This window comes from Pyrgilauda ruficollis, unplaced genomic scaffold, assembly GCF_017590135.1.
Source record: "Pyrgilauda ruficollis isolate IOZ18807 unplaced genomic scaffold, ASM1759013v1 scaffold8, whole genome shotgun sequence".
Lineage (NCBI taxonomy): Eukaryota > Metazoa > Chordata > Aves > Passeriformes > Passeridae > Pyrgilauda > Pyrgilauda ruficollis.
Genome location: NW_024529932.1, coordinates 1,819,381 through 1,847,276, shown reverse-complemented (window position 1 = coordinate 1,847,276; position 27,896 = coordinate 1,819,381). Strand labels below are relative to the sequence as shown.

Genomic DNA, 27,896 nt, shown 5'->3' with positions numbered 1-27,896 from the left:
TAGCAGCAATAAAGAAATATGGTGACAAGGGTTCAGAAATCTTGCAAACCCATCAACCAGGTGTATTCTTGAAATTTTTTGTTAGTATTCCTTGAAGTTCAGAACACACCACAATTAATGAACCAGTATAACTGAAACAACAGATTTAATATAGTAAACTGTATTTGCAGTAATCCTAAACCCACAGATTTTGAGAAGGCAAAGTAGTTACCAAAGACGCCAGAGTAACAGAGCCCTTACCCCATACACAACACACATGCTATCACAAAGTCATGAGTTTATGAACTGAAACTTCAAATACTACAATAATGACTAGAACTTCTTTCTACATTGTGAAATTAAATCATAAAACATAAGATTTTAAAAGCCTGACAATCACCTCTTTGAGAATTCCTAGCATTTAAACTTCTAAAATTCAAAGTAGAAAACTATAAGTAGACATCATATGGAATAGTTCATTTACCTCTAACACATGTTTGGAAATAAAATTTATCCCAGGCCCACGAACTAGAGAACAAAAAGAACAAAAAGCATATCTACAGAAAGAAAGGATCACTACTACCTAAACCCACACAGATTATATTCCACTTTTAAGAGATGAAAAAAGAAAAGAAGATAAATGTATTTCTAATGACAGTCAAATTCCAGGTTAGTCAGTATGTGCACATGCTTGAAATGAGTAGTGTATTATCCAACTGCTGTAATACATCTTTTTCACCCTAAACCTTCCCTCCAAGCAAACAGCACCTTTGAACACAGTAGGACATTGAAATTAAAGCAGATCACCTACTTTTTCCAGAAATGCTACCAGATCTAATAGAAGCTATTATCCTGACATACAAAAATCTCATGTTGAAACCAAAATATTAACTACTCAGCAAACCAATACACGTTTTCCAATGCATGTGGGCATGCATGCACACACACAAACCCTTTTAAAACATTCCCTAAATATGTATCCCGGTTAGCCTACTTTGATAAATGATTTTATAATAAAAAAGATAACTCACAATCTAATAATTCACCTATTTAAAATAGCTAGCATATTGTGGATGAGGAAAAAAGTAGGCAATAACTAAATATAGTTTCAAAATATGCAGCATTACTGAGCTGTGTAAACACTCCTCTAAAAGTGCTGTTTATAACACTGTTTAAATAAATACATAATTAGAAACAACAGCACACCACTGCTTCTACATTCAGCTATAAAGATTAACTCTTAACTCCTACCTTCAGATTTTCCTCTGAGGAAAAATGGCCCCAGAGAAAGACAACTGTCTTTATATATTACTTGATTTAACTAAAAACAGACTTCTTAAATGACACCAATATGTGCTCTTTCAATTTCATTAAGCTCTCTTTTATTCAAATTAATGCTTAGATATTTATGGAGAAAAGGCAAATTGCAACTGCCAGCTGCCAGCTTCAGTAGCAAAATATTTTAAAAATAGTGTCTCTTTTCCTGTAACTTTTACCAGGACTGTAAGATCACATTATTATCTAACTGTAACAGACTTTGGTTACTTGGGCTAAAGCTATCACTGCTGGGTATCTGCCTGGCCAAACTGCTTTCAAACATTTTTTAACTAAATGCTCAAAACCAAGGAAAAACCAAAGCATTTATACAGTATTTTGTTATTCCGAGCTTTTGTCTGAGAAGCTTTGGATTGAGGAAGTGAAATCTGACAAAGTACATGTGTGTGTTTGCCCTGCAAAAACTTTTTGTAAACCTGCCCAAGGTATACAACTTTAAATGTCATGCGCACAGCAAATAGTAGTGAAAAGAACTCATGATTCTCACAGCAAACCCAGTCCTGAACAGAGCAATCTGGCAGTGGCAGGAATTCAGGACCAATACTGCATTATAAGAACACATTTCTTCCAACACACAAATGGCAACAGAAGGAACAAAACTGGCCTGAAGTAGGAGGACACAGGAAGCATCGTAGTATAAACACTGGAACAAGCAACTTGGTACTGGCAGTAGAGCTAGGAAACAGGGCCAAGGCAGAGTGAAGCAGAGGGAAGACACTGGTATAATGAAACTGGGAGGGAGGTAATACCACTGACTGAAACAGGGAGAAAATGAATCTGGGAAGAAATGGGATGGAGATGGAACTGAAGAAATCAGCTTAGTATTTAGAAGCGGATATGGAGTTAGTGAGCACAGACGAAAAGCCATGATTGGATATGAACTAGAAAACAAAAATGGAAATAGATAGTTAAGAAACAGATTTCGTATGAACCTCAGCAGCTAGGATTGTCTAAATCAGACGGACACCGGAAATAAACCCATGAGATATGGGGAGCTGCCCAATGAGCCAGAAATGGCTGATGTTATGCTCATATTTAAGGCAAGTAAAGACAAAGACCCAAAGAACTAATGACTGCTCAACATTACCTAAGCTCTGTCCTGGAAATAATGGAGTGCATCCTCAGAATCTATTTCCAAACATGTTAAGAAAATTAAGATAACCAAGAAGAGCCAGTGTGGGGTTTGCAACACACAAACCATTCTTTACTGACCAGAACACACTCTGATGAAACAAGTTCATTTGTCAATGAGGACTGAGTGATGAATGCAGCATACTCAGAAATTATCAAAGTTTCCAACACCATCTCCCAGCCAGTAACAAGCAGAGAACAACAAAGGATATAGGAAGATCGCTTTTTCAGTACCTTCATCATAAACCTGGATGATGAGGCAGAGAACTTGCAGATGACACCAGATTAGCAGTGATGCTCAACACTGAGCTGAACAGTGAGGCTTCCATCCAGAAGGCCACAGAGAAACCAGAGAACTGGGCTAAGAAAAACACCAGGAAGCTCAACAGTGAAAGAGTAAAGTTATACAACTGATGAAACCTAAGACTCAGCACAGGCAGGAAAGTGAGTGGCTGAGCAGCTGTTGAAAAGAGTCAGAGGATTACAGCCAAGATCAAATGAGATGAGTGAATGGTGTACCCTCATCAAAGGCAGGGCAAATCACAACCTGGGCTTTAGTAGAGGAAGCATGGCCCATAGATCACCTGAGAAGGTATCACCCACACTTTATCGGGCTCTTGTGTGGTCAATGCTGAAATACTGTATCCAGTATGGGACTTCCCAGTTCAAAAGACGTGCTGAAAAACATGGGAGCGCTGAACAGACGGCTACAGGCATACAACATCCAAGGAGAGGTTATAACAGCAGCTGGGCTTGTTTAGTCTGGCAGCAGAGACAGTGAAAGGTCTGGTGTCAACCTATTACAGTGACTAAACCTCTCCCTTATCAGAAGGGAAGCTATACAGAAGATGAGCCATATTCATACACATTCATATGTAACAATACATGTTATTACACAGGACATGCAAATTATGGCTTGAGAACTTCAGTCTGGAGATTAGGAACAGCTTCCTTACTTAGGTGGTTTGTACTGCACTAGAGAAGTTTGATGAGACCACAGAAATCTCTGTGGCGTGTTTAAGCTCAGGCCTGACAAAGACACCTGACCCAATCCAGTGATGGTGAAAGACCTCTTCCAAGCAGAACAATGAACTAGTTCACATCCACTACTCTCTTCCAAAAAACATGCCCATAATTCCAACTGCTTAGCTGGAATGAAAGAGTCAAAACCAAGAACAAACTTCAGTGGAAGATTTGAGACAGACACAAGTCAAGTTGGTGAGCAGGAATAAAAGTGTCTGTACTTAAAAACCCTTACTCAGAGCAAAACACAAATAAAAATTTGAGATTCCAAGGTCTCCCTACTGGCTCTGCTGTCATTTCCCACTTGGGAAACCCACTTGCAAGATACACCTCATTCCCCTCTAGTGCTGATCCACACAGACAATGCCAGTTTTCTGCTTTTCCTTCACAGTTATTTTATTGGCACAAATGGTAAAGATTTGCCTGCAGCTGCCAAAAATGCAAGTATCTGCAGATACTTGTGGGTACTAATATGGCATCAGATATAACATTATTGCTGTCCTAGGCTACGCTACAGAATTCTATGATGTTACATAGAAAAACAAGTTCAAAACATGCTTATTAAGACTTAACTAATAATGAAGTTATCTTCCCCACCGGCACCCATTAATTCTGGGATGTTTTTTTTCCCCAAGGTAAGCAAGACCCATGATTTCATGGGAATTAACAATTGCAACCAAGCATTAAACATATGAAACTGCATGTAATTGAATACACTAGAAAACAAACCCCATGCTGTTCAAATTCTGCACTCACTTTTGGTAACTATTCTTAACCTTGATCTCATAGTGCCCACTATCCCATCTGCTAAACAAAATTAGTAGCTGATCTCACTAATGAAAGATGAGAAAAAGCAGAAACATGTGCTCTTAAAAACCTGAAGATATTTAGAATTTTTCAGATAATATGAGTCATATATTTGGAGAAAGATTTAGAGACTATTTAGCATAACAAACATGGAAAACAAATATATTTTGTATCTTCATATTAAGTATTGTCCAATCTCTAAACCGAATGAGGCAACATTTTTTCCACGGGGTTATTTTCAAAATGTTTTAAGTTGCCTTCACATATTAAAGCAATTATTGCAGTAATACCAAATGGGGACATGCAACTTCAAAAATGCAGGCTTGCAAAATACAGCAATCAGTAACTATAAAAAATTATAGCAAAAACTACTGAAACATGTAAGAAAAATACCTATTAGAGATTTGTAGTTGTAATATGGAGATGACTGTCTCCTAAATACCAGGAAAAATCCACTAATAGAATGTTACTCCTTCATATTAAAAAAAAACCCAAAAAACAAATAAGAACATGATGACTGTATCTACTCCACAGACTCCTCACATACAACAGATGATAACTACAGACGACATCCTGTGATGCAGTTTCTGGATGAAACTCAATTAGCAAGTACTGATTCAGCAACTTCTTTTTTTATATATACAAGAGAAATTTACCTTCACTTAATATAGGTACCATCTGTGTTCTGTCCACTTTTTGTGCTTTTTAAAATAGGCCAAAAAAACACAAAGGGAAAATCCAAGTTGGAGGTATTATCTGTTTTTAACTTTGTCAGACTTCAACAAGTATATTTGGAAGAAAAAATAATGCTTTTATTGTGTGTTGTTCACAAATAAGGAAGAGTAATTGACAGACCATACTATGAAAAAAGGGAATGAGATAATGGTCAGTTTCTTCAATACACCAAAACCAAGTATTTTCAGAGCAGCATTCTTCTAATGGCCCTTGAAAATTTTTACATGGGCATCAAAAAGGACTTCTGGTTCAGTCAAACTGACAGTTAGATTTGATGGGAGGTTTTTTTTATAAATTAGAGAATTTAAGAATTAAGAAAAAGCAGCAGACTACCACAAACTAGTATGAAAATTTCAGAATAAAAGACTATGCAATTTAATGGATGCTCAACATTTTAAATTTAACACAGAGGAGCACCTGTTCATCAAAAATCTGAGGGAGACAAAACCCCCAAGTAAATATTTTTAATATTTACAGCCACTTGCACTCCTTAAGTACAAATGACAACTTTAAATGACTGCATTTTAAGAGTCTAATTTACAAACTAAAAAGTTTCCTTAGTGTTTACAGATATACTTAAATCCATTAAAAATTTTACTTGAATGAACTTTTCATGCATTAAGTCTTCACTTACCGAGAAAGTGTGGATTTCCCTGAACCTGGTAGGCCTCTTAAGATTAGAAGCAATTTCTGTGAACAACCGAATTTTTCTTCAGATAACTGCAATGAAGAAAAGTTGTGCATTCCTTCTGTACTGTCAGCTTTTGGATCATTCCAACACTCTTCTCTGGTTTCACAGAAACCATTACTTTGGAGTCCATTCTGATCATTATTCCCATTCCTGAAGACCTGAGCACTACGGATGTCAGTATGACCAGAATAGTTGGTATTTTGATCAAGAAATGGACCATGACTGTTGATATCAGTATTTCCATGGTAACTTTCATACAGAAATCCCCCATTCTGAGAAGGGGGAACATTTGGGATTCGTGGTGGGGGATCAAATATCTGAAAATGGGATTGATGGCTGAATCTAGGAGAAAAAGGTCCCTGAGGTTTTTTGAAAGATGCTCTAGTCTGCCAAGCAGGTCTGAATTCAGGCACTGAGCAGTTCCATGTATCTACTTGGCCATTAAAAGTATTTTCAGTTTTCCAGACACCTGTTTCCACAACTAACTGCTGCTCATTGTTTGTTTTCTGACTGTTCTGTTCCCCCAAAGAAGACTGTCCATTCTCATAAAATGGGTGTGGACTGCCCAAAAGTACAGGTTGATAATTTTCTTGAGAGCCCTGACTAGAGTTAAATGGAGAGTGCTCTTCCTTAGAAATTTCAGTTTCTTTTTCCTGAACATTAGTATCTAAATTTTCATTTTCCAGCTGGTGAATTTCTTTATAGAACTGATCCAGCTGATCATCTATTTCTGGTACAGTGGCAGAAGCAGCCTGCATCTTCTTCGCCTCCTTTCTTTTACATCTGTTTTCACATAATTCATTCTCATCTCCTCCAGTGTTCCTACATTCATCACAACTGCCAGATCTGTCCTGCTTGTTACTTTCGGCAGGCTTGTAAATAGGTCCTATAAAATCTTTGCTCGTAAAAAAGTCTTCATCTAATTGATTTCTATTTACTGAGAATGATGCACTGCTTTTTTCAATACTATCTTCACCAGCATTATTTGTAATAAAAGGGTCCTTCTGTTCTTCAACTTTAGAGTAATTAATTGATGTAAAAGGAGGATTTATATTCTGCACAGTTTCTAAATCAACTGGCTGACTAAGCACTGGATTATTTTCAGGGAGAACTTCATTCAAGGATCCCAAGACACCTGTAATTTTCTCTTGCTTCTGCATTTCACATTGCCCTTGGTTATCCAAGGCACATGCAGGTATCCAATCATTTGATTTTCTCTCAACATCCACTTTCTTCCGAGTATCTTTGTTATCATCATCATCATCAGGGAGTTTCTCACAAGCCCCTTCTGTTGACTTCATTCTTTTAGAAGACGGCTCAATTCCGATTTCGTCCTGACACTCCAAGAACCTTACTGTATTTTCAGCATGAAGCATCTTAGAAAAAAGAATGAATACATTATCAGCATGCATATTTTTAAAGTAAAGTATAAAAGTATAAAGTATAAAAAAGCTGAAGTTACTCAGGCCTATGACACCACACTGTCCATGGTCACAACTAGAATGTACTCACCCAGAAGAAAAACAGAGATCACCTACCGCAAGTATGGTTTAAGCTAGACTGCTACATTATTTATTGCTCACCTCTAGTAAAAAACATTAGTGCTGTATCAGTCAAGCAATCACATTTTATGATATGCCTTAAATAATTTACAAACCATGCTTTTAAAATGTGACTATTTGAAAAATTAATTACAACAACAATCTCTGACCTATGTTACTACAGCTCTCTACTAGCTGTTATTTTGCCAAGTGTTTGAAATCTCTTTTAAAGATAAGCATATGCCAATTTCCAATGCACAGACTGATGCCTGACATCACTACTAATAAGACCAACAAAAATGTAGATACTTCAACCATGAGGATTGTTTTCTGTGACATGAACCAAACTCAATTAACTCATTTAACACCAATCCATCAGGTGCTGGGTGCATTTGTAATTTAGAACTAGTCAAGAAAGACTTACAATCAAAGCTGCAACCTGTTATTATGGTTCTGGTTTTGGAACTACTACAAACTTTTGTTAGGGACCAAGATCACTTGCTTGTATGTTTTCTAAAATTAAACACACACACACACACAAAAAAAAAAATCCCTGTCCCAAATAGATTACGTTCTAAGAACTAAACCAGTAGTTCTAGACAGGTTCGGAGAGAAGCTATTACAAAGCAAGATGGCACTAACCACTGTGACATGTCATTATCCATCTATTAGTCTGAATTTCTTGGATTTTGAGTCTACACAGTATGCAATAAAGAGCAAACTCTTCCCCTCAAAATAAATGCAATCTCAAACACAAAATTTCCACATTTCTCCCAGTGGAAGGTTCATTCTATTGTTTTCTGAAATATTTCAACTTTTCATGACTAAATATTAACAAAGTGTCACATGCTGTTCATCGTGGATAAGAAAATAATTTTTTTCTTTATCTGAAAAGGATCTGTAGGTATTACTATGGGAAGATTTGTAAGTAGCTATTATCCCAACATGTTCACTTGCAAAAGTGACAAGAAAAGGTGTTACTCCAGGCACTTTGTCACCTACCATCCAAAGGAAGAGAAACCTGCCATTCTCACTTTCAAACTGGCTAAACCAAGATGTTACTGTCCGCACTTGACTTCAGTACCTGGAAGAAAGCATTACTACAATAAATACATAATAAACAGAATAAACACAGCCATGCAACTCTGTCTATTCCTCAGAATTGGCACCATGTTCTCTCATCAAGATTTACGTGCTGTATGCATACCTCCAGCTTCTTCACACTTCATTTTTGTATATTAGAAAGCAAGTATGACATTACTACTATTCACTGACTCTATCCCCATCTAGAAAAAAATGTCCTGCTGCCTCCACTCAAAACCAGTACTGGGATAAAAAAAATTATTATCTTTATTAGTGTCTATGTCCTCATCTTCTGGGATGGGGTTTAAGCAGACCCCATTTCCTGATGGGGAATTAAAACCGCAAACATGAACACTTGCTGGATGACAAGATCTCCACTGACAGAAAATGCTGCTCTTTGACTGTCCCACATAGGGATATCCTTTCTTGCTAATCTCTAACAGACTTTCCCTCACTAACCTTGGAGAGAGTGAAGCTGCACGCAAAAGCATATCCGCCTGTGTCCTTGGTGAGGACAGAGCAAGTACGCTCAAGGAAAATGCAGTCTCTCTGACATTCTCACTTGAATGGGGCAAGTCCGAGTCTATATAATTTCTGTAAATAACTGGTTGTAAGCATTGAACCTGAGACGGCACACGGGGATGCCAGACTTATTTACCACTTTAACTGACCTGTGAAACATCCAGAAGATTCGATCAACTAACTAACTCAAGGCTTTGAACTCCACCTGCACAATACCTTTCCCAAACGGAAAATACGGCCTATTTGATAGAACCTACAGACAGGTGAACCAGCTGGCTTTCCTTGCACGGTGGGTACGGCGGTCATGAGGGGCACAGCCCAGCGCCCCTCACACGGCACGGGAGCCGGGGGAAGCAGGCGCTGCTCCCACACCGGCCTGGCAGCGGCGTGTCCGAGGCGAAGGCAGGGCCACCGGCCTCACGGCTCAGGGAGGTGTATTAGCCGCCCGGTTCCTCCTTTCCCCACGGTGCAAAGCCCACTCCTCTCCCCCACACAAACACTTCCCTCAGCGCGGCGCCCGCGTCACACAACCTCAGCAGCCGCCGGCTCCTATGTGCTGACATCGCCATCCCCACGCCGCCCCTTCCCGGCCCGGTGGTGGCACAGGTCGGTGGTAGCAGCGCTGGCAGCGGAGGAGAAGCGGCTTCCCTTCGCGGCCCGGCCGAGCAGCAGCCACCTCAGCCACACGCTGGGGAGGACATGAACCTCAAGGCCGCGGCTGCCTGCAGCGGGAGAGGCAGCGCCTCCGACCCCCCACGCCCAAAATGGCGCCGCCTCCCGCTGCCCCCTCACCCCGCGCGTGGCGCTGTGAGGGGCGGAGCTTTCCCCCCCACGGCGCGCGCTCTGCCTGGCGGGAAGAGCTCGGCGCCAGCGCCAGGGGCTGGGATTTATCCTGCATTGCCTGCCTTCGGGGCTGGCTGCTCAGCGTGTCGGGGCGTTTGCTTTAGGTGACATTCTGCTCTGTCATGGAACGTCAGCAGCGTTCCGGTGAGGATTATTGTCCCTAGTGTAAAAACTGCCCAAGTGTCTTAGACGTGTGTTGTACTTAACGTGGATTTGCACACACACCCCTCCCCCCCCCCAAATCTTGTGATACTATGCAAGGCAAACCACATTTTTCCTAAAAAACTCTTCAGTCTTGTGACAGTATCCCAAATTTCATTAGTGCACACAAGAGCGCCAGTAGTGATGTGCCCACTACATACCTGCAACATTTATTCTTTTGCATCATCCAAATGGATTATGAAGGTTTTAAAGTACATGATTAATAAAGTCCCTGAAATTAGTTTATTTGCTATAAAAGAAAGAGAACTGGTCAAACCCACTGGTCAGGGATTCCTCCCAGTTAACCCTGCAACCAAAGCATAGACTCCTTTCCTGCGCCAGATGATGGCCTTGTTTTTTCGGAAGGTATGGATGTGTGTTTGGTAGCATTTTAACCTAGATCAGAAGTGAGCTGTTGAAGTGAAACTCCCAGTTTGCCACTATTTTTCATCTGTAGTAGTAATTACGTGCTTCCCCACACAGGCTAAGCCATGCAACACCCAAGCTAACCATTAAGAGAGAGTAAGAGTGCTGCACATGGACATTTTGAAGGTAATATATGGAGATCAGAGCTCTCAAGCATTCATGTTGTGTATGTAGTAATTGTCTCAGATGTATTTAATTTGGGGAGTTCTCCCATTACTTGTACCTAATTAAATAAGCCACATGTTACAACTGGCAGTACCCTAATGTCATTTTTTCAACCTCATTGAGTATAATGAAATAGACTTTCCCTGATGATCCTGTTACAGCTGCTACAGTTCCTGCGTGGGAGTCATGAGGACATGGGAAGTCTCTTGAGACAAAGCTGCAAATATTTCCCCCATATTCCTTGTCCTGCACTAGATCATAAAAATAGTTCCATTGGAAACATTGTTAGGACAAGCTGATAGGGTAGGAAAAAGCAGTGTCCAAGAGGTCAAACACTGTAACAGTGAAAATATTTACAAAGAAGCATTAAGAGACCACATTTTTTTCTCCATTTTCAGAGGGGTCTGAAATTTAAAATTTCATTTTTACATATGTTTATAAAGTTACTCAATGCTACTGTGTACCACTACTATGTGTCACCCAAACTACACTTCCTGTAACATGCATCAGTGATTGTGGTGGAAGTGTCTCACAGAGGGAAAAAATCTTAGAGTGAGGTAGTGTTATTGCATAGATAACAAGATATGAAAAATTATCTGTTCCTATGTTCCTAGGCATTTATTACATCACCTTCATATTAGTTGACGAATGGTAGGATTTAACTGATCTAAGAAAAGAGTGAAAGGAAAATTTTCCACTTCATGTAATCAGATTTTGATTCAGTGATTCCAATTGACTTGTAAGTTTAAGTTGATTTGAACCTTACAGATCACATCAATTTCTGTGCATACAGGAAGTGAGTAATGTTCTTTTTTAAAAAAAAAAGTAAGAGTTTTGATGTTATGGAACTTGAGTGTTTTCTCAGAGTAGTTTTTGCATTTGATTTCCTACATTAAAAAGGGGAGATGTCAGCTGACCACTTTGGAGGATCATCCTGATTCCTTTATGGTTCACTGGTACAGTTGAAGATTTAAATGCAATGCAGACATCTCTGATACTTGTACCAAACTAAGTTGTTGCCCTGGTTTCTTCTGCATGGGCCCAATTTCAGGTTCTGTAGGAAAAAAAGCTTTCAGGTGCAATTTCAAATTACAGGTAAACAACACTAAAATTAAACTACTGCCAGACAAAGTGCTTCTGCTACTCTTTCCTGCCCACGGTGTTGCCTAATTGCTGTCCTGCCTCCTCTAAACTGATGGCTTTTGTGCTTGTTTGAGAACTGGGTATTTTCAATAAAAAACATCATACTATTCTTTTGTGTATGGAAAGGTTTCCATTAAATTTGCTTCCAGGAACATTTTAGATACAATTTTCCAAAATAACTCAGCATAAAGAAGGTAGCTGGCATAAAAAAACTAATGCAGAAAATTAAATATTTGTTAGTGAAACAATAAATGCCTGTGTTATGCCTTTTAATAGAAAAGATCAGGCAAATTTAAGATAAAATGATGAGACTCCATCTGTTATTAAAAGGGGAAAAAAATTAAAATTATCCAATGGGCAGTACGTGAGATTGGCTTTTATGTTTAAGGGTTAATATGGGATGATAGCTCAATCATTTAAATCTTGTGATCTCGTTATCAGACTTGACATAGCACAATGCTCTTTCTTCTTCTAATAACACTTAAATATAGCATCTATTTGAGTTCAAGAGGACTAGTTACAGACTTAGATTTAATTGTGCCTCTTTCTAAAGGGCCTTGGGTCATAGATTGTCTTGTCACTTTACTAAATCTTGTTTGAAAAAGTGAGGCTTCAAGATGATTTAAGAAATACTGTTGCATAATTCTTTGACTTTAAATCGAACTATCTCTAGGGAGAAATTCTGATGAACTTTAAGAGAGCTGGTTTACTCAACAAACCAGGAATGTTGCTTGCCAAATTGTTTTTCTGAAGCTTTTATACAACAAAGAGGAATTCTGGTATGCAAATGTCACATCAAAGTTTCAGTGGTAAAAATACAGTAAGAGCTTTTTGCTTATTAATTTCCACAGATAATATGGAGGTTTTTATTTTCAAACTTCAACTTGAAAATTAACTTAAGAATTAGAGTTTTGATATAGTTATATATTTTTATAAATTAAAAAAAAAAAAAAAGTCCAGGTAGCCTGCTGATTATGTGAGATAGGAGTATTATTACATATATGCAACAGATTGTAGCAAGTGATGTTTAAGTCATGGCTAGATTCGTATTTCTTTTGACTATGACATAACTACTTTGTAATTTAAATATTGTTATTTGATTCCCTTCTGGTACTGGATGAATCCTTTTGGAGATAAAAATAGTGGGGCAAGAATAAAAGTAACATCTAGTTAGTTTATTTTGAAGGTTCTTGAAACCTTTCAAAATGTAATGATTTTTATCTGAAATCTGCACGATACATAGATTTTTTCTTGACAGTAAGGCACACGTTCTGTGATTTAGGTCTCAAGTGCTACAGCAAAACAGAACAAAAAGAATGGAAGAGATGTAACTTTTAAGACAGAGTGCTCTAGACAATATAATAACTGCTGGCCCACAACATAGCTGAGATTTTGGGTTGTGAAAGCCAGCCAAGGAAGCAGGATTCCGAACAATTCATGTCTTTCAAAGTAGAGCATGGGGAGTTCCTAGGAAGCTGACACTCAAGATGAAGGTCCAGTCACTGCTTAGTCTGTGGGACTCTGTAAATAGCATCTCCCATTTACATAAAAATGAAAGAGACTGAGCGTAATGCCTTCAGCAGACCGAAATTCAATGGGACATTAAAGTAAGTAGCTTAAACAGAGGGCAGACAGTGGAATGGTAAAAGCAAAAAGTGTGAGTAGAAGAAAGAAAGCACCAGATATAGCAAGTGAAAAATACACAGCATTTTACAGAGGACAATATGTTCAAGTATTTAATGCTTCATAGACTAATGTTTAAGCAAGAGGAAAGAACTTATCAAACACTAAAAAAGTTTAGTGCTATGTGCTTAGTTATGTCCATATTGACATCCTCTCTGTTTGGTCAAATACTTGTTCATTTTAGCCACTCAGCTTTTACCTGAAATTACTTTTATTTGATTTCTTAAAGCTGAACTACTGAGATGCTCACTTTACAGATATGACTTACAGTAGAAAGTTCTTAATTTTTCCTCTTTTTGTTATGCTAATGGCATTGCTTAAGAATATGCAAGTTATGTACTGTCCTCTCCCACCTCCTATCCTACATCTCAATTAAGGATGGATAGCACTTAAATCAATTCTAGGTAACTCAGAGGAGAAACTAATTTAATTCACTGACAAACTGAGCTAATCACCAGGGAAAGAAAGACTGCTGGTACAGGCTCCCAAAATACTAATTCACTACTGTGTTCACTACTGTCATCCCCATCTGCAAGGCACCAAGGGAAGAATATTTTTTTCCCCTTTCTACGGTGCTTTTTTAGATGCTGTCTTCCATAGGTTATATTCATGCTAGATTGTAGGAATACATTGTGCAGATATGGTCAGCAAAAAGATTCCACAACATTTAGCAGCAAAACAGCTAAGTCATAGTAGAATTAAAAAAAAAAAAAAAAACTATTCAAAAAACCCAATAACAAACTTGTTTTAGAAGACGAAATGTTTGTGTATTAATGCTCTCTAATCTATTCCTATCAGATGGCAAGATGGTTTGATTTGTTAAGCCATAAAGGATGGTAGCAAAATATGCACCATCACTTCCTGACTGCATTCTGTTTTAGGACATTTAAAAATGTAAATTATGTTTTTGCTTCTGTGGCTATTGTAACATGAAGCATTTTATTGTTCTCTTCCTGTGCATGTCTCCAACTAGGCAATGACTTCTTTAGGAAGAAGTCAGAGATGAAGATACGTCTACAGCTGATTTGTGAGGACATGTTTTGTGAAGGGGCAATGCTTCTTGCTTAATAGACTGACTTTAGTAGGTAATTTAATCTTAATGGTGTCCCAGTATAGCTATTAGCTATTTAATGAAGAAAGCAGATGAGTAGGTGGAATTAAAGGCTTTCTGCAGTCCTTGCCCTGAAGAATAACTTCACATCCTCATATCCTCTCTAGTTTGGTTCTTGTTGGTTTTTGTTTGGTTTGGTTTGCTTGTTTTTGTGAAATTCCATTTAGTACTTAATGACTCTTGTCTTCCTGTTAGAAAACAGCCACAAGACAGGCACAAATAGGTATTTTTGGTGGAGTCAGACTCGTTAGCACTAAGATGAAAGTAGTACTTCTAAACTTCAAAAATTATATTGCACATATATTGAACCTAATAGATTCTGAGCATCACTGTATTATTCAGCTGTTTGATTTTTGTTTACAAGGAGACAGTGTTGGAAACAGCACACACACAGACAGTAAGAGTCTAAAAATTCCAGTCATCTAAAGTCACTGTTTCCATGTGGCTTCCTTGCAAATTACTTAAGAGACATATGAGATACTAAAATTAGTTACAAAGTTAACTCATGTTCATAATATTATCAGCTGTTTAGTTGAAGAGGAACACCAATAAATTAATATATTTTTCTTTCTCTGAGAAAAATCACTACACCTGCAAGTAGAAAGCCTCCCATCTACATGTCAAAGGCCCCTTCCAGTGTGAAGGGCTCAGTATATAAATTACATATATTTAATCTGAATTGTTTTGCTAGTATAATACTTTTGATGCAATTGTTTTAGAGTCACAATTAAAAGAGAAACAGAGGGAAATATCTATGCTGGAAACAAAAGCATCATTTCCACAAAGCTGATATTACCTTGACAGTTGTTTGTATTTGCACTGAAAGGCCAATACCATAGAAGAGTATGATCACAGGGCCATGGATAAAGACAATGTGTTGGGAAAGGGCCAGTGTCATTTCTGTGAAGGGAGATAGTGACACAATCACAGACTTCCAGCAGGTTTGTGAGTCAGGAAGCGCATGGACAAGGACAAACCAGGGAACCTGCTTGTATTTTTAAAGAGCATTTGTGCAGCTTTCTTACTGAAAGTTGCCAAACAAAATTGTCATGGAATTGAAGTAAATGTCCTATGCTGAGTTGGAAATATGATTGAAGGATGGAAGCAGAGAGTACTTTTGGTTACTTTCTCCGGTGGAGAAAAGTCAGCAAATCTCTCTCCCAGAAATATTTGGGCTTACTTATGTTGTTTTATGCAACAATCTTTGATTTTCATTAATGACCCAGAAAAGGGAATGCACACGGAATGATACTTGCAGGATGTTAAACTCTTTCAGGTAATCAGATGCTGTGCTGGTGTAAAGAACTCCAGAAGGCCTCACAAAAAGGGGGTGGGTAAAAAGATAGGCTTTGAGAAGTAGATCAGTGTAAGGTAAAACAGAATTACCTGTCAAACCTGGAAGTCTAAGTTCATGAAATCTTGAAGTTGCTGATGTCAGTTCTCTGAAATCTTTGACTGAAACTGCAACAGCAACCAAAAAAAAAAAAAAAAAAAAAAAAAAAAAAAAAAAAAAAAAGCCAAAAAAACCAAAAACCCAACAGAAACCAAACCCTAAGCAACAGAGATGTAAGGTGTCATCAGGAATAGTACTGAGAGCAAGACAGAAGACAGTTCACTGCTCTGAGGGAAATCTCAATGTACTCCCATCTTGAGTACAGTGCACAGTTCTGCTCTGCAAGGATGCAACAATTTTAAAGAATGAATTGAGAAAGATAACTAAAATGATTCAAGGAGAGAGGTTGTCAATCTGATAAAGTAGGGACTAAAAGACCCTTGTCACTGCAGTCTTCTAGTTTCACACAATGTTTTTAAAGACAGAAGGCTGTGAGAAGAATACTGCTGTGTAAGGGTGTTCTTTGACTATGTTCATCATTGTCACTCAAACACTGAGATGTGGAAAGCATCTTGAGCACACACAATCTGGAGCACATCTTTTAGGGAGCAACTGAAGGAGCTGGGGTTGTTTAGTCTGGGCAAGAGGGGGCTGTGGGGGTCTTACTGCTCTCTATAACTGCCTGAAAAGAGGTTGTAGTAGAGAGGGGATCACTCTCTTCTTCCAAGTAACAAATATCAGGAAAAGTGGAAATTGCTTCGAGTTGTGCCAGTGGAGGTTTAGAATATTAGGAAAAATTTCTTCACTGAAAGGGTGGTCAAGCACTGGAACAGGCTGTCCAGGGAACTGGTGGTGTCAGCATCCCTAGAGGTATTCAGAAGACATGTAAATGTGGTTTAGTGGTGGACTCGGCAGTGCTGAGTCAATAGTTGGGCACAGAGGTCTTAAAGGTGTTCTTCAACCTTAAATGATTCTATAATTCCGTGTAAAAGATCTGGTCTTGGAAGTTCTGTGGCACTGGCATTCCTTATATGTCCTACTGCAAGCAAAATATTTATTTTGCACAAATATTTTTAATCTTTCTCAAGTATACAGTTTCTGTAAGTAACACGACTTGCCTACACTTCCAGGAGGTGGCAAATCCCCTAAAATTTAGCAAGGCTGCTTAGAGTTACCAGTTCCATGAGAGATGCAACATTTCTCGTGGGGAAGGCTGAGCCTGCCCTCGGGACACAGCCAGGGCTGGCACCGCTTGCACTGTGCAACTGTGGGACCGCATGGAAAAGGAGCGGGCGCGTGTTGCCCTCTCCCGTAGGCAGAGCGCAGGTTCCCGGCACTTTCCAGGGCGCTGAGCGCGGGTGAGCGAGCGGCGGTGGCGGACGGGCTCCCTCCGCAGGGCCGCGAGCGCCACTGCGGAACCGAGACGGGGTGGGAAAAGGAGTAAAGAGCCACCTCCGAAAAGCCGATTCCCAAAGTCGTGAAGGGTCTCGGTGCAGGAGGGAAACAAGGGCGGAGCGTGCCTGCGGGAGGTCCCGTTATTCAGCGCCCCGTCCCGCTCCGAGGAGCGCCCGCCGCTCCTGGCGTCCTGATCAGGCGCTGGAAGTGGTGCTGCTGTGACCTGCTCCATCAGAAAAACGGAGCAAAACGGAGCATCTCAGCGCCCTGGTTACTTTCACACTCATACGCTGGATTTTGCAATTTCAGTAGCAGTGTTAAGAGAGTTCAAAAAGTGTTTCAGTTTTCTGCTGCTTTGTACGTATCCCTGCACACATCTGCAAGTGCTCCGCTGGGAAAGGATGTGTTCCTCAACCTAAGGCTTTATACTTGGTGAGCCTAGATAGACAGCAATGGGGGAATTGAGAGGAAGTTGTTCAACCTGCATAAAAAAGTTATACCTTGACTCCAAGTCCAGGATCCTTCCCAATATAAAATTGTCAGACAAACCTTCTATGTCTCTACATTTTTTTTTTTTTTTTTTAATTCCCCAGAAGGAGTGGACCAACTATAAGTCACTGGAGAAACAAATACAAACAAGGGGAGTTTTGGGGGTTGAAAAGTGATTTGTATGTAATAGTTCTGGTTGAGCTAATGTAGTCTGCATTAGACAAAGAGGTGGTTTAGCACCGAATGAAGATAAGGCATGCTTGGTACAATGTACTAGCAAGTTCAGAAAGCTTGAAGGGACCTTCTGAAAGATTGAAACCACTAGTTACAACGTATTGGCTAACAGTCTGTCGAAGTGTGTTTCTCACACCGGACAAAGCAGTGCAGATTTTTCAGCAGATCTGTAAAGTGTGATTTGTGGTTTTTGAATCATAATCTTCTAAACACTTGCATGCTGTCCTGATGCATCAGGAGAAAGTTCTTATTCTCTACATTGGTCGGGCCATGGAACAGGCTCCCCAGGGAAGTGGTCACAGCACCAAACCTGCTCGAGTTCAAGAGTTTGGACAATTCTCTCAGGCACATGGGGTGACTCTCGGGGGTGGTGCTGTGCAGGGCCAGGTGTTGGACTCGATGATCCTTGAGTTCTTATCAACTTATTCTATGATTCTACAACAAGTGAAGCTTTTTAGCTGTAGCGGCGAGAAGAAGCCACATTGCTTTTCTGTTTGCGTTCTCCTGTAAGGGCACCCCTCAAACTCTTGCACTCGCTGAAGCAAGAGCAAAGGGTTAGATGATTGACTTACCCTACTTTTTCTGCTCTTTCTCCGCAGTTAAGCGACTTTATTCCTTATTTTTTTCACAACAATGCTTTAGTAATTCGTCGTTTTGGGGTAGCGCTTGCCTCAGTCGCCCACAGATCGCCCGTCAGCGGGAGCCGGCCCGGGCCCACCCTCAGCCCCGGCCGGCCCGGGCCGCGGGTGCTGCCCGCGCGGGCCGGCAGGGGGCGCTGCTGCCCCGCGCTGGCCGCGCTCGCTCCCCTCGGCGGTTCCATTGGAGCAGCCGGAGACGAGTTGGCGCCATTTTGAAGCCGGCAGGGGGACCGGGGCGAGCTGCGGAAGGGGAGGGGGCTGGCGGCGATTGGCTGCGGCGGCGGCGGCGGCAGCGCCTCTCCGAGCCCGGAGCGGCGGCAGCGCGGAGCGGACCCGCCTGCGACCAGCGAGGCGAGGCGGCTGCGGCGGGGTAAGGAGCGCGGCACCTCGGCCGCGGGTACCCCCACCCCGTCCCCGCTCCATTTTCCCTTCCCGGGGGCGTGAGGGACGCGCGCCCGGACCGAGCTCCGCGGCCAGCGCTGAAGGAGGACGGGGAGCAGAGGGGAGCGGGAGGGCAGAGCTCCCCCTGGCCCGTGGTGGAGCTCCCCCTTCCCATCCCCCTCGCCCCTCCGCGGGGCTTCTCCCCTCCCCCCTTTTCCGTGGCCGCCGTCAAATACTAAATTTCCCCCCCTCCCGCCCGGCACCCCGCGCGATGGGATGACCTTGGCTGGGGTGCGCGGGGGCCCGGGAGTCACCCCTCGCCCCGGTGGCCCGGCGGGCGGTGTCGCGCCCAGCGCTGGTGGCTCCTCGCGGCGCGAAGTGGCGGGGAGGGGGGGCGGGGAGGCTGCTCGCCCGTGGCTATGAGTGAGTGAGTGATCTCGGCTTCCCGGGTGTCCCTTTCCTCCCTGCCCCGGGCGTCCCCTCCCTCCCTGCCTGCCCCGGGCAGCCGGCCTGGTCCCCGCTCCGCGGGGCACACGGGGCTCCCGCCGCCCCGCGCTCCTGCTGCCCGGGCTGAGCGCGGGGACATCCCCGTCCCCTCCCCGCCCGACTCGGTCTCTCCGCGCCGCACTTCGCAGTGCTCCTCAGCGGGAAGAGCTGCCGGGGACCGCGGTGTGCTGGGTCCCTACTTGTGTGCGAGCCCGGTTCTTTCATGGTGGCTTAGCTTTTTTTTTTTCTTTTTTTTTTTTTTTTTTTTTTTTTTTTTTTCCCCCTCTTTTTTTTTTTTTTTTTTGCCCCCTTCCTTTTCTCCTCTTTCTTTTTCCCTCCCACTTTGCATCAGGCTCTGTTAGAAAACGCTCGAGAAGGGAGGACCGGGGGGAGCTGTGGGGGGGCGGTTGCCGCCGCCTGGTAGATGGAAAACTATGAATTTTACATCTGAATTGCCAGATGGAGAATGGTTAATTTATAGGTTATGTATTGTTTACGTTGAGAGCCTCCGGTCAGGAATTTAGGTCTGTAACTTCATCCTGCTACAAATAAATCACTATCTGTTCTTTAAAACAAATCAACAATTAATGATGGTGAACAGTTCTGGAAAATTAAACTGCAGCAGACCAGTTTGTACAAAGCTGGATTTTGTCTTGAAAGCCTTTTTCTGACTTTTATGCTTGCTTGCTGCGCGGTTGCTTTCTGAGAGCTGTGATTATTTAGTTAGGCGTTGTGTTTTCCCATTTAACACAACTGCTGAAGCGTTCTCGTGTTGGTCTTTGTTTTGTGCTTGCCGGGTAGGTGCTTTGGCTTTAATTGATTTCTCTTCACTGGGGATGGAGTAGAAGGAGTGTTGAAAATTTGAGTGGCTTTATAGTTGAAAATGAGTGTCAAATCACGTTTTGGGAAGGGAGTAAGATGACATGCATTCTTCCAGGTTTTACCCTTTCACATTAGTGGAGTTGTTCAGTTTTCGTGGTGGTGGAAATTTTGCCCGGTATGTTTTGTATGTACTGTAGATATGCTAGATATTATACTGTGTAAAGTAACTCCTCAAAAGGAGTGAAAGACCTGAATGTATGGCATGCTCAGACCACCTGAGAGAAGACTGACAGTGACAGGCCATCAGGTAAGGTGGTTTAGCCGAGGTGTGTGTATTGTGTTCATCAAAGTGTGTGAAACGGTGCACTGCTGGAGAAAGTAGTTTAGTACTTTAGCACTTGCATGACATCTTGTGTCTATATCTGAAGCAAGGTTGAACTTAATTATTGTAGGGTTGGGGGGTATGATGTGTCTGGGTGGGGTGTGGTGTTTTGTTTGGGAATTTTTATACAGATACTATACTGGAGTATTTGCCTATGCATTTCTTGCATCCTCTTTACTAGCTAGTTTACAGACTGGATAAACTATGGTTCAGTTTTTGATAAAACAACTAAATAAGTTAAAATATGTTTAGCACTTCTATGCTTTTTTCGCTTGTAAATAATGAATTTAGACTTCATCTAACTTGCTTACTTATGGACTGAATTTGAGCAAGTCACCCAAGTCGTTATTAAGCTGTAATTAACCATATAACAGCCAACAGTAATTGCTAGCATTTGGAAAAGCACAGTAATGAAATATGGGCATAACCTCAGGCATTATCCGTTTTTATCTGTAGAACAGGAGGTTCTGTTGCCTCCTGTAAATTGGGAGAGATGCATTTTCTTTTGGGATATGTTGCTCTCTACTGGGCTTTCAGGTTATGCCTTTTTCCTCTCTTCCGTCAATCACACAATTTATAGTCTTACAGAAGAGTAAGAGGGTGTATGTGTGGGTATGAGTCTTCTGGTTTAGTAAAAGATTTTCATTTAAAGGTGTTTGGTGTTAATGGTTTTTATTTCTTTAGACCTGAATTGGGAGAGGTGATAAGGACTACTTGTTGCACAAAGGAGAATTTTAATGGGAGCAACAAATAAGAAAATGTGAAGTTGAACAGTAAAAGCATGCAAAATTGGAGATGGAGGGAAAATGTGATACTGCAACTCATTATTTTTCCCTGTCAGTTTCACTGTAATATCCCTATCCCTTTATATTGCTTGCCCCAAATATTTTGCCAAGAAAGAGGAAGGTATGCCTTTCCTACTGCCTTCAGAGAAGTTCCTTCAAAAAAGGAACTTCCTTCAAAAAGTAGTTCTGATATGTGGAATATTATCTTACCACTTGTCAGTATCATTCTTCTTTTAACAGATACCTAAAGTAATGGTGTTTTTACTCTTAGCACAAAATGTCAATACTGCAACCTGAAATAATCTTTGGATAGACTGAGAGAATATTGGATGCTTTCAGTCAATTTTGAAACTAGGTGGTAAGGGAAAACTGAGGAAACTTTTAAAAGGTGTGTTAGTGTGATAGTGCTTGGTGGTGAAGTGTGTTAATTTTCCAGATCTGTAGACGCTCTGTATGGTCTGAACAGCACTGACAGATCCGGGAAGGAATCAAGGCTTTTAAAGAATTGTAAAATATAAACTTAAAAAAGAGAATGTTTTCTTTCCCTCAGAGATGGAACATCTAAAAGTCAAGGCTATGCATGTATATAAATTACATACCTCTTGCTTTTCCATTGGTGGCCTATTCAGTTGAATGTAGTCTTGTAGAAAAGCTGAGGTGTTTTTTAATCTGCTTAGCTCTGTTCTAAAAACAGAACTTAATATAGTTCTGTAAAGTAAAAATAAGAAAAAATTATGAAAAGTGAAGCGTATGAATGAAAATTAACTTTGTTATTTTAGGAAGTTAGTGGTTTGTTTCAAAACCTCTTTGGAGCATTAAGGATTCCACAATAAAAAAAGCTGTTTATGTGAATATTTGCTGTAACAAATCCAACTTGAAAGAATTCAATGAAATACAAGTAATATTTTAATTTCTAAGAATCAAGATGTTAACACCTCCATTCTTTTGAAAGGTTGTTACTGTCTGTCTTGGCGTATACTGCTTTTCAACCTTTTCTAAAGTATGAAGAAGTCCCTGAAGTAGGTTCTGAGGATTAAGACCTCTGTTACTTTGTTCCTGTCTGTGGAATTTACTCTTTTGCGTCCAACCCCAAGCACTGTAAAAACATTCTGCTTGTTTAATACTGCCTGATGTTTAGTTCCATTTTTTCAGCTCACAACAACTTGGGTATTAATATGCTTCAAGAAATAACGAAAAAGTGCCATACCTCATTGGGAACAGATGGGGATGTTTGTACTAATCATCTTGTGTCTGTCACCATTTGTACGGGAGTACCGTAACCAGGGATCAGGACCCCGTCTGGGGTTTTCTAATTCAGACGCTGTTCTTTAAAGATTGGTTCCAGACAATACTAACTGTGTGTACTTTTTCTCTGACTTAATTAGGAATCCTGGTGTATGTTTCTGCTGCTGAAATGCGATGCTTTGCTTTCATGCTTTTTAGTGGACAAAAAAGACATGAAGTTAGCAGTCAGAAATATTATTGTCTTAATTGCTTCCATTGTAGTCACCTAAACTACAAATTCATAGGACATAGAATGGTCTGGTTTGAAAGGGACCTTGAAGATTATATAGTTTCAATTGCCCTGCCATGCACAGGGAACCTTCCACTAGACCAGGTTGCTCAGGGCCCCATCCAGCCTGTCCTTAAACTCTTTCAGTGATGGGCATCCACAAATTCTGTGGGCAGCCTTTTCCACTGTCTCACTACCTTCAGAGTAAAGAACTTTTCCCCAATATCTAATCTAAACCTACTCTCAGTTTGGAGGCAATCCCTCTTGTCCTGTCACTGCATGCTCTTGTGAAAAGTCCATCCATCTTTCTTGTAGGGTCCCTTCATGTACTGGAAGGTCACAGTTAGGTCAGCATGAAGTCTTCTCTTCTTCAGGCTGAACAATCCCAATTCTCTCAACCTTTCCTCAGAGGAGAAATGGTCCATATCTCTAATCAACTTTGTGGCCCTCCTCTGGATTTGCTGCCTGATGTCCTTCCTGGGGACAGGAGTCTGTAGCTCTGTTAAAGAGTATTTGATTCAGCTAAAATGTGATAACTGAGGAAGTGACTCTTGAGAAGGTGGTTGTCCACTACTTCTGCCAAAGCAGTCTTTGGTTGTCTCTGGGACATCCCAGTATATCCACATTGTATCTCGCTTCAGTGTCAAAAACTTTCATCCTGAAAGTCTTAGAAAGAAAGGGAACCAATAAAAAACTACTGAAAGGAAAAAAAACAACCAACCAAAAACCTAAGTTACCCACAGTGAGTAAAAACATCCTGCTCGTGAGGAAGTCCTGACAAAAATTAAAATCAAAACTTCGTGTATGTAATCTTTGGACCACCTTGAGTTTTACTGTTCACTTCTCTTATTACTGCTTTGTTGCTTAGATGTACATTCCAATGAAAGTAATCAGATTTCTGCGAAATCTTTGTCACCACATGTGTTAGGTTTTTGTTTTTAACAAAAAATAATTGAATTATCAGTTACGAGAATCGAGCAGAAGACACTTCATGGAAACTTGTAATTACATTTAGGGATTTTAATGTACAGAGATGCTAGGCAGCTTGCCATTAGGTGTGATATTTTCTCTGATAATTTTGTTGATTTTGTTACTTGGCAGCTCAGAATGTATCATTATGTGTAGTTCCTGAACATAGAAACAACCTGTATGGAAGTAGCTGTAGCTGTTTGTGTCATCACTTTGTGAAAACTTTTGTGAGGGACTATGTATGTGGACAGTCCAAGTGCCACCCAGTGCTTTTCAAAAGTCTAAGTGAGACAAATTCACTTAATTCACGGCGCAGAATAAAGTCTACATTTACTTTTCTTCCTCTGAGCATGAACTGGTCAGAATAAGGCTGTAACTTTTGCTTTCCTGGGTTTTCAAAATGAAGAAAAGAATAAATAAGCTGATGATAAACTCTTCAAAAGAGTTGTGAGGAAGTTTTTCAAAGGGACAACAAATAGGAGATGCATTTTGTCTTCGATTTGCCCAGCTTGGGTCATGCAGTTCGTAATTCCTTCAGTTACAGAAATGCTTCCAAGAACTAAGAAGAAAGATTTTGATGCATGTACAATTTTTGGGAATAAATATTCTGCACTTTTTTTCAATGACTGACTGATCTGTACTTAGAGAATGTGAAACACTTTGAAAGTTTTCCCTAAAGTTACAAATGTTGCCTGTAGTAAGTTCTCCATTAGGTTGTCCATACTGCATTTTGTATAGACATATAAAGGCATATTTAAAATAACTTTTTATTTCGTAATGGGCCATTGCCCCCTGAATCTTCTGTATTACATACAAAAAAGCTTTAAAACAATATTAAAATTGCAAATTCTTTTTAAAAATGGTAAACAGTTGAAATTAATTTTTGTCCTTCTAAGTATGTATTATGGTAGTCTTTAGTTATAATGTGTTGGAGTATTTTCAACCCACTGTGTTTAGGAATTAGAACTGCATATCAAAGTCGGGACACATATTTTCCAAAAGCTCGAAAGTGTAAAATGAATTGACAGGGGACTGTGGAAAGGGAGAAGCATATCTAGTAATTTGAATGATTGAATGTCACTTTGGGATACTGGAATTCATTCCTTCTGTCAGTTTCTTGTGATCCCAGGCAAGTCTGTTTAAACCAAACTTCCCATGAGACCTTATTAGTAGTACATTGATTTCCTGGGAGATAGACTCTAGACCCGGACTACTTCTGCCTGGCTCTACAGATGCTTTAGTTTTAGATGCAGCACTGGATAAATTGGCATACTTTAAAAATTGTGTCCTAAATTCCTCCTCCTAAATTCCTGTATAGGCAAAATTGGTTGCTAGTTCTTAAACTTCAGTCTGTGTCTTGGGTTAGTAATCCATGAAATGAGACAAATACGTATTTTTATAAAAAATTAGTGAAAGTGTTGCAAAAACAAGTTAATTTTTATGGCACACTAACATAGTACAGTCATGAAACCTTACAAAAACCCAGTAATAAATTAAGTCTCTTCAGAGTGTGGCTTAAATAGAATGTAATAAGGGACACACATAACATTATAAGGAGAAAAGTTGAATAGCTTCTTTGCTTTGAATGAAAAAGAAATCCTGTGGTGTGGAAAAAGAAGTAGTGAAGGATCAGGTATATCAGCTCCTTTGTGTGTATTCTCTTTAATATTGTATAAGAAACTTTAATTCTGTTTCTTATCTCTTTATAAGTGATTTTACAACTATTTCAGTGTTTTCATTCCTTTTTAATCAAACGTAGGAAACAAATTCACTGTGTGGATGTGCTTCTGTCAGTCTTTAGGTTGTAACCTTTAGCTTTGTATCTATGACTAATTGATGGAATGCTACTAGTAGCAATGTATTTCTCTTTTAGCAGCTTTTTGTGGGGTGAGATAAGAGAGCTTTTCCGTGGATTCTTGCAAGTGTTTGTTACTGGTAGAATGGCAGTGTAATGTGGTGTTTGCACACTGCATGCTCTGGAAAGGACTGAGATCTGCTGGGGCTGGATTCCCCTCCTGCCAGCTGCAGCTGATCTTTCTCGCTGGTCTCTCTTTAGTGACTTCTCTGCCGAGTTTGTCTTCATACCTCTTGGGCTTCCAATCTTTCATTGTACAATGTACTTCCTCTCTCACCTTCTTCAACACGTCTAAGGCTTGACAGGATCATAGAATAGAAAAGGTTGGAAGGGACCACTGGAGGTCATCTAGTCCAGCCCCCTGGCTCCAACAGTGTCCCTGAGAGCGCATTGCTTGGGACTATGTCCTCATGGCTTTTGAATGTCTCTGGGAGAGGAGACTTTACAATTTATCTAGGCAGCCTGTTTCAATGCTCAGTCATCCCTATGGAAAATGAGTTGTTCTTCGTAGTCAGGTGGAACTTTGTGCATCAGTTTCTGCCCATTGTCTCTTGTCCTATTGCTCGGCACCACAATGAAGAGCCTGGCTCCATTCTCTTGATGTCCTCTCTTCAGATACTTGTGTATGTTGTGCATTTTAGGAACCTCAAGGCTGATAGGATATGTCAGCTGTGGTGTATGGCGGTAGGGTTTTGTTTGTAATTTTTTGTGCGTTTTGTTTCTATTTTTTTACTTTTTTTTTTTTTTCTTTTTCTTCCCTCTGTTATTAACTTTGCTTCTTGGTTGAATGCCTTTCCTGTAACCCCTAAACTTTCTAGTACCTTTGTCTGATAGACCTTGTTGATTCTTCAGTGGAGTTAGTAGAAGTGTCCAAACCTTTCAGCTGTTTCTATGGTAAGCTGAGGTTTTTGTCTTAATTAAGACAGACTACTCTTGAACTGAGAATCTGGCTGAGGTGTCAACAAATCCAGCTTTTTGTGCTAAAGAAACAGCAACATCTGGCTGTAAGCAGACAGGTGGATTAGTGATGGATTCAGCTGTCAGCAGGATTTACCAGATGTGTTTGTTAGTCTGGTTTGGCTATGTGAACCTTCTAACTTCAGGGGAATAAGGAGAGAGCAATGAACAGTTGCGTCTGCATGAAAAGTTCTTGTACCTTCAAGTAATAGGTAGAAACTCTCTGAACTGTTGTATCATGATTGTATGCTTACAGTCATAGTACAAGCAGCTGTATTTCTTTATTAATAATTTAAAACTTTCTCCTTACAGTTGAAAACCTTGTCCTTTTAAAATGAATAAGCATTAGTTTCCTATAGGTGTTACTTTTGTCCTAGTGGTTTCTATTTATGGAACACAATCCAGTGGGGAGTGTACACAACTTGTCATCATTGTTTTGATTTTTTGTTAATGCTCTCCTGGGTAGGAGGAGAGGTCTTCTTGGGGATTGGATTACAGGGTACTGTGAGGCAGTGATCCAATCTAGTAAAATGAGGTCCGTGTCCTTACTGCATGTCAGCACAGATCTAAGCCTGATGGAAGCACAGCCCACACAGTGATGCGGGGCCATGAGTTTGTCTGTCACTGTGCAGCAAATGTGGCATAGAACCGTAGAAATTCTCAAGCTGGAAGGAACTCATAAGAGTCGTTAAGTCCAACTCCCTGCTCCACACAGGACTACCTAAACTAAATCATATAATTAAGAGTGTTGTCCAGACACTTATTGAACTCTGACGGGGGTGGTTGATCACCTGCCGGTGAAGAACCTTTTCCTAAAGTCCAATCTGAACTTCAATGCAGCTTCATTCCATCTACTTGTGTCCTAATGTGAGTGATGAGCTGCAACTGAAGGATAACTAAATATTAAACAGAAAACGAACCAGTTTGTGAATTTATTATCAAGAAAGTTGACATAGCTGTCTATATGCTCTTGTTTACACAAAAAACAGGACTAAAATATACTAATGTATGTAAATTTCTGAAAGTGGGATGCAAAGAAGCTAGAGAGGGACTCCAGTCAGTGGTGCCCAGTAATAGATCCAGAGGCAATGTGCACACGCTGGAACACAAGAGGTCCATTCTGGATGTTTTCACCGTGACGGTGGTCAAGAACCAGCACAGGTTGCTCTGGGTGTTTGCAAGGTCACTATCCTGGGAGTTCCTCAAAAGCCACCTGGATGCACTCCTTGGCAAACCAG

General features: G+C 40.5%; 2 protein-coding genes across 13 annotated transcripts in view; one reads left to right on the top strand and one right to left on the bottom strand.

Annotated features, from left to right (window-relative positions):
- Positions 1-9,659, bottom strand: part of N4BP2L2 (NEDD4 binding protein 2 like 2) — a 41,534-nt gene extending 31,875 nt beyond the window's left edge. For 3 of the 9 annotated variants that reach the window (XR_005956824.1, XR_005956825.1, XM_041487332.1), the window contains exons 1-3: positions 9,379-9,655; positions 8,245-8,326; positions 5,645-7,077 (exon numbers count right to left, since the gene is read on the bottom strand). Coding sequence is in view for 6 of the 9 variants with exons in the window: in XM_041487332.1 (XP_041343266.1) it covers positions 5,645-7,077; positions 8,245-8,247 (1,436 nt within the window). In the remaining 3 variants the exon portion in view is untranslated. The other 6 variants (XR_005956823.1, XM_041487327.1, XM_041487325.1 and 3 more) reach the window with 5 other exon arrangements.
- Positions 9,660-18,714: 9,055 nt separating this feature from the next.
- Positions 18,715-27,896, top strand: part of PDS5B (PDS5 cohesin associated factor B) — a 100,295-nt gene continuing 91,113 nt past the window's right edge. For 3 of the 4 annotated variants that reach the window (XM_041487312.1, XM_041487311.1, XM_041487308.1), the window contains exon 1: positions 18,818-18,878. The gene's annotated coding sequence lies outside the window, so the exon portion shown is untranslated. Of the gene's footprint in view, positions 18,879-27,896 lie in introns of all 4 variants that reach the window. The other variant, XM_041487310.1, reaches the window with a different exon arrangement.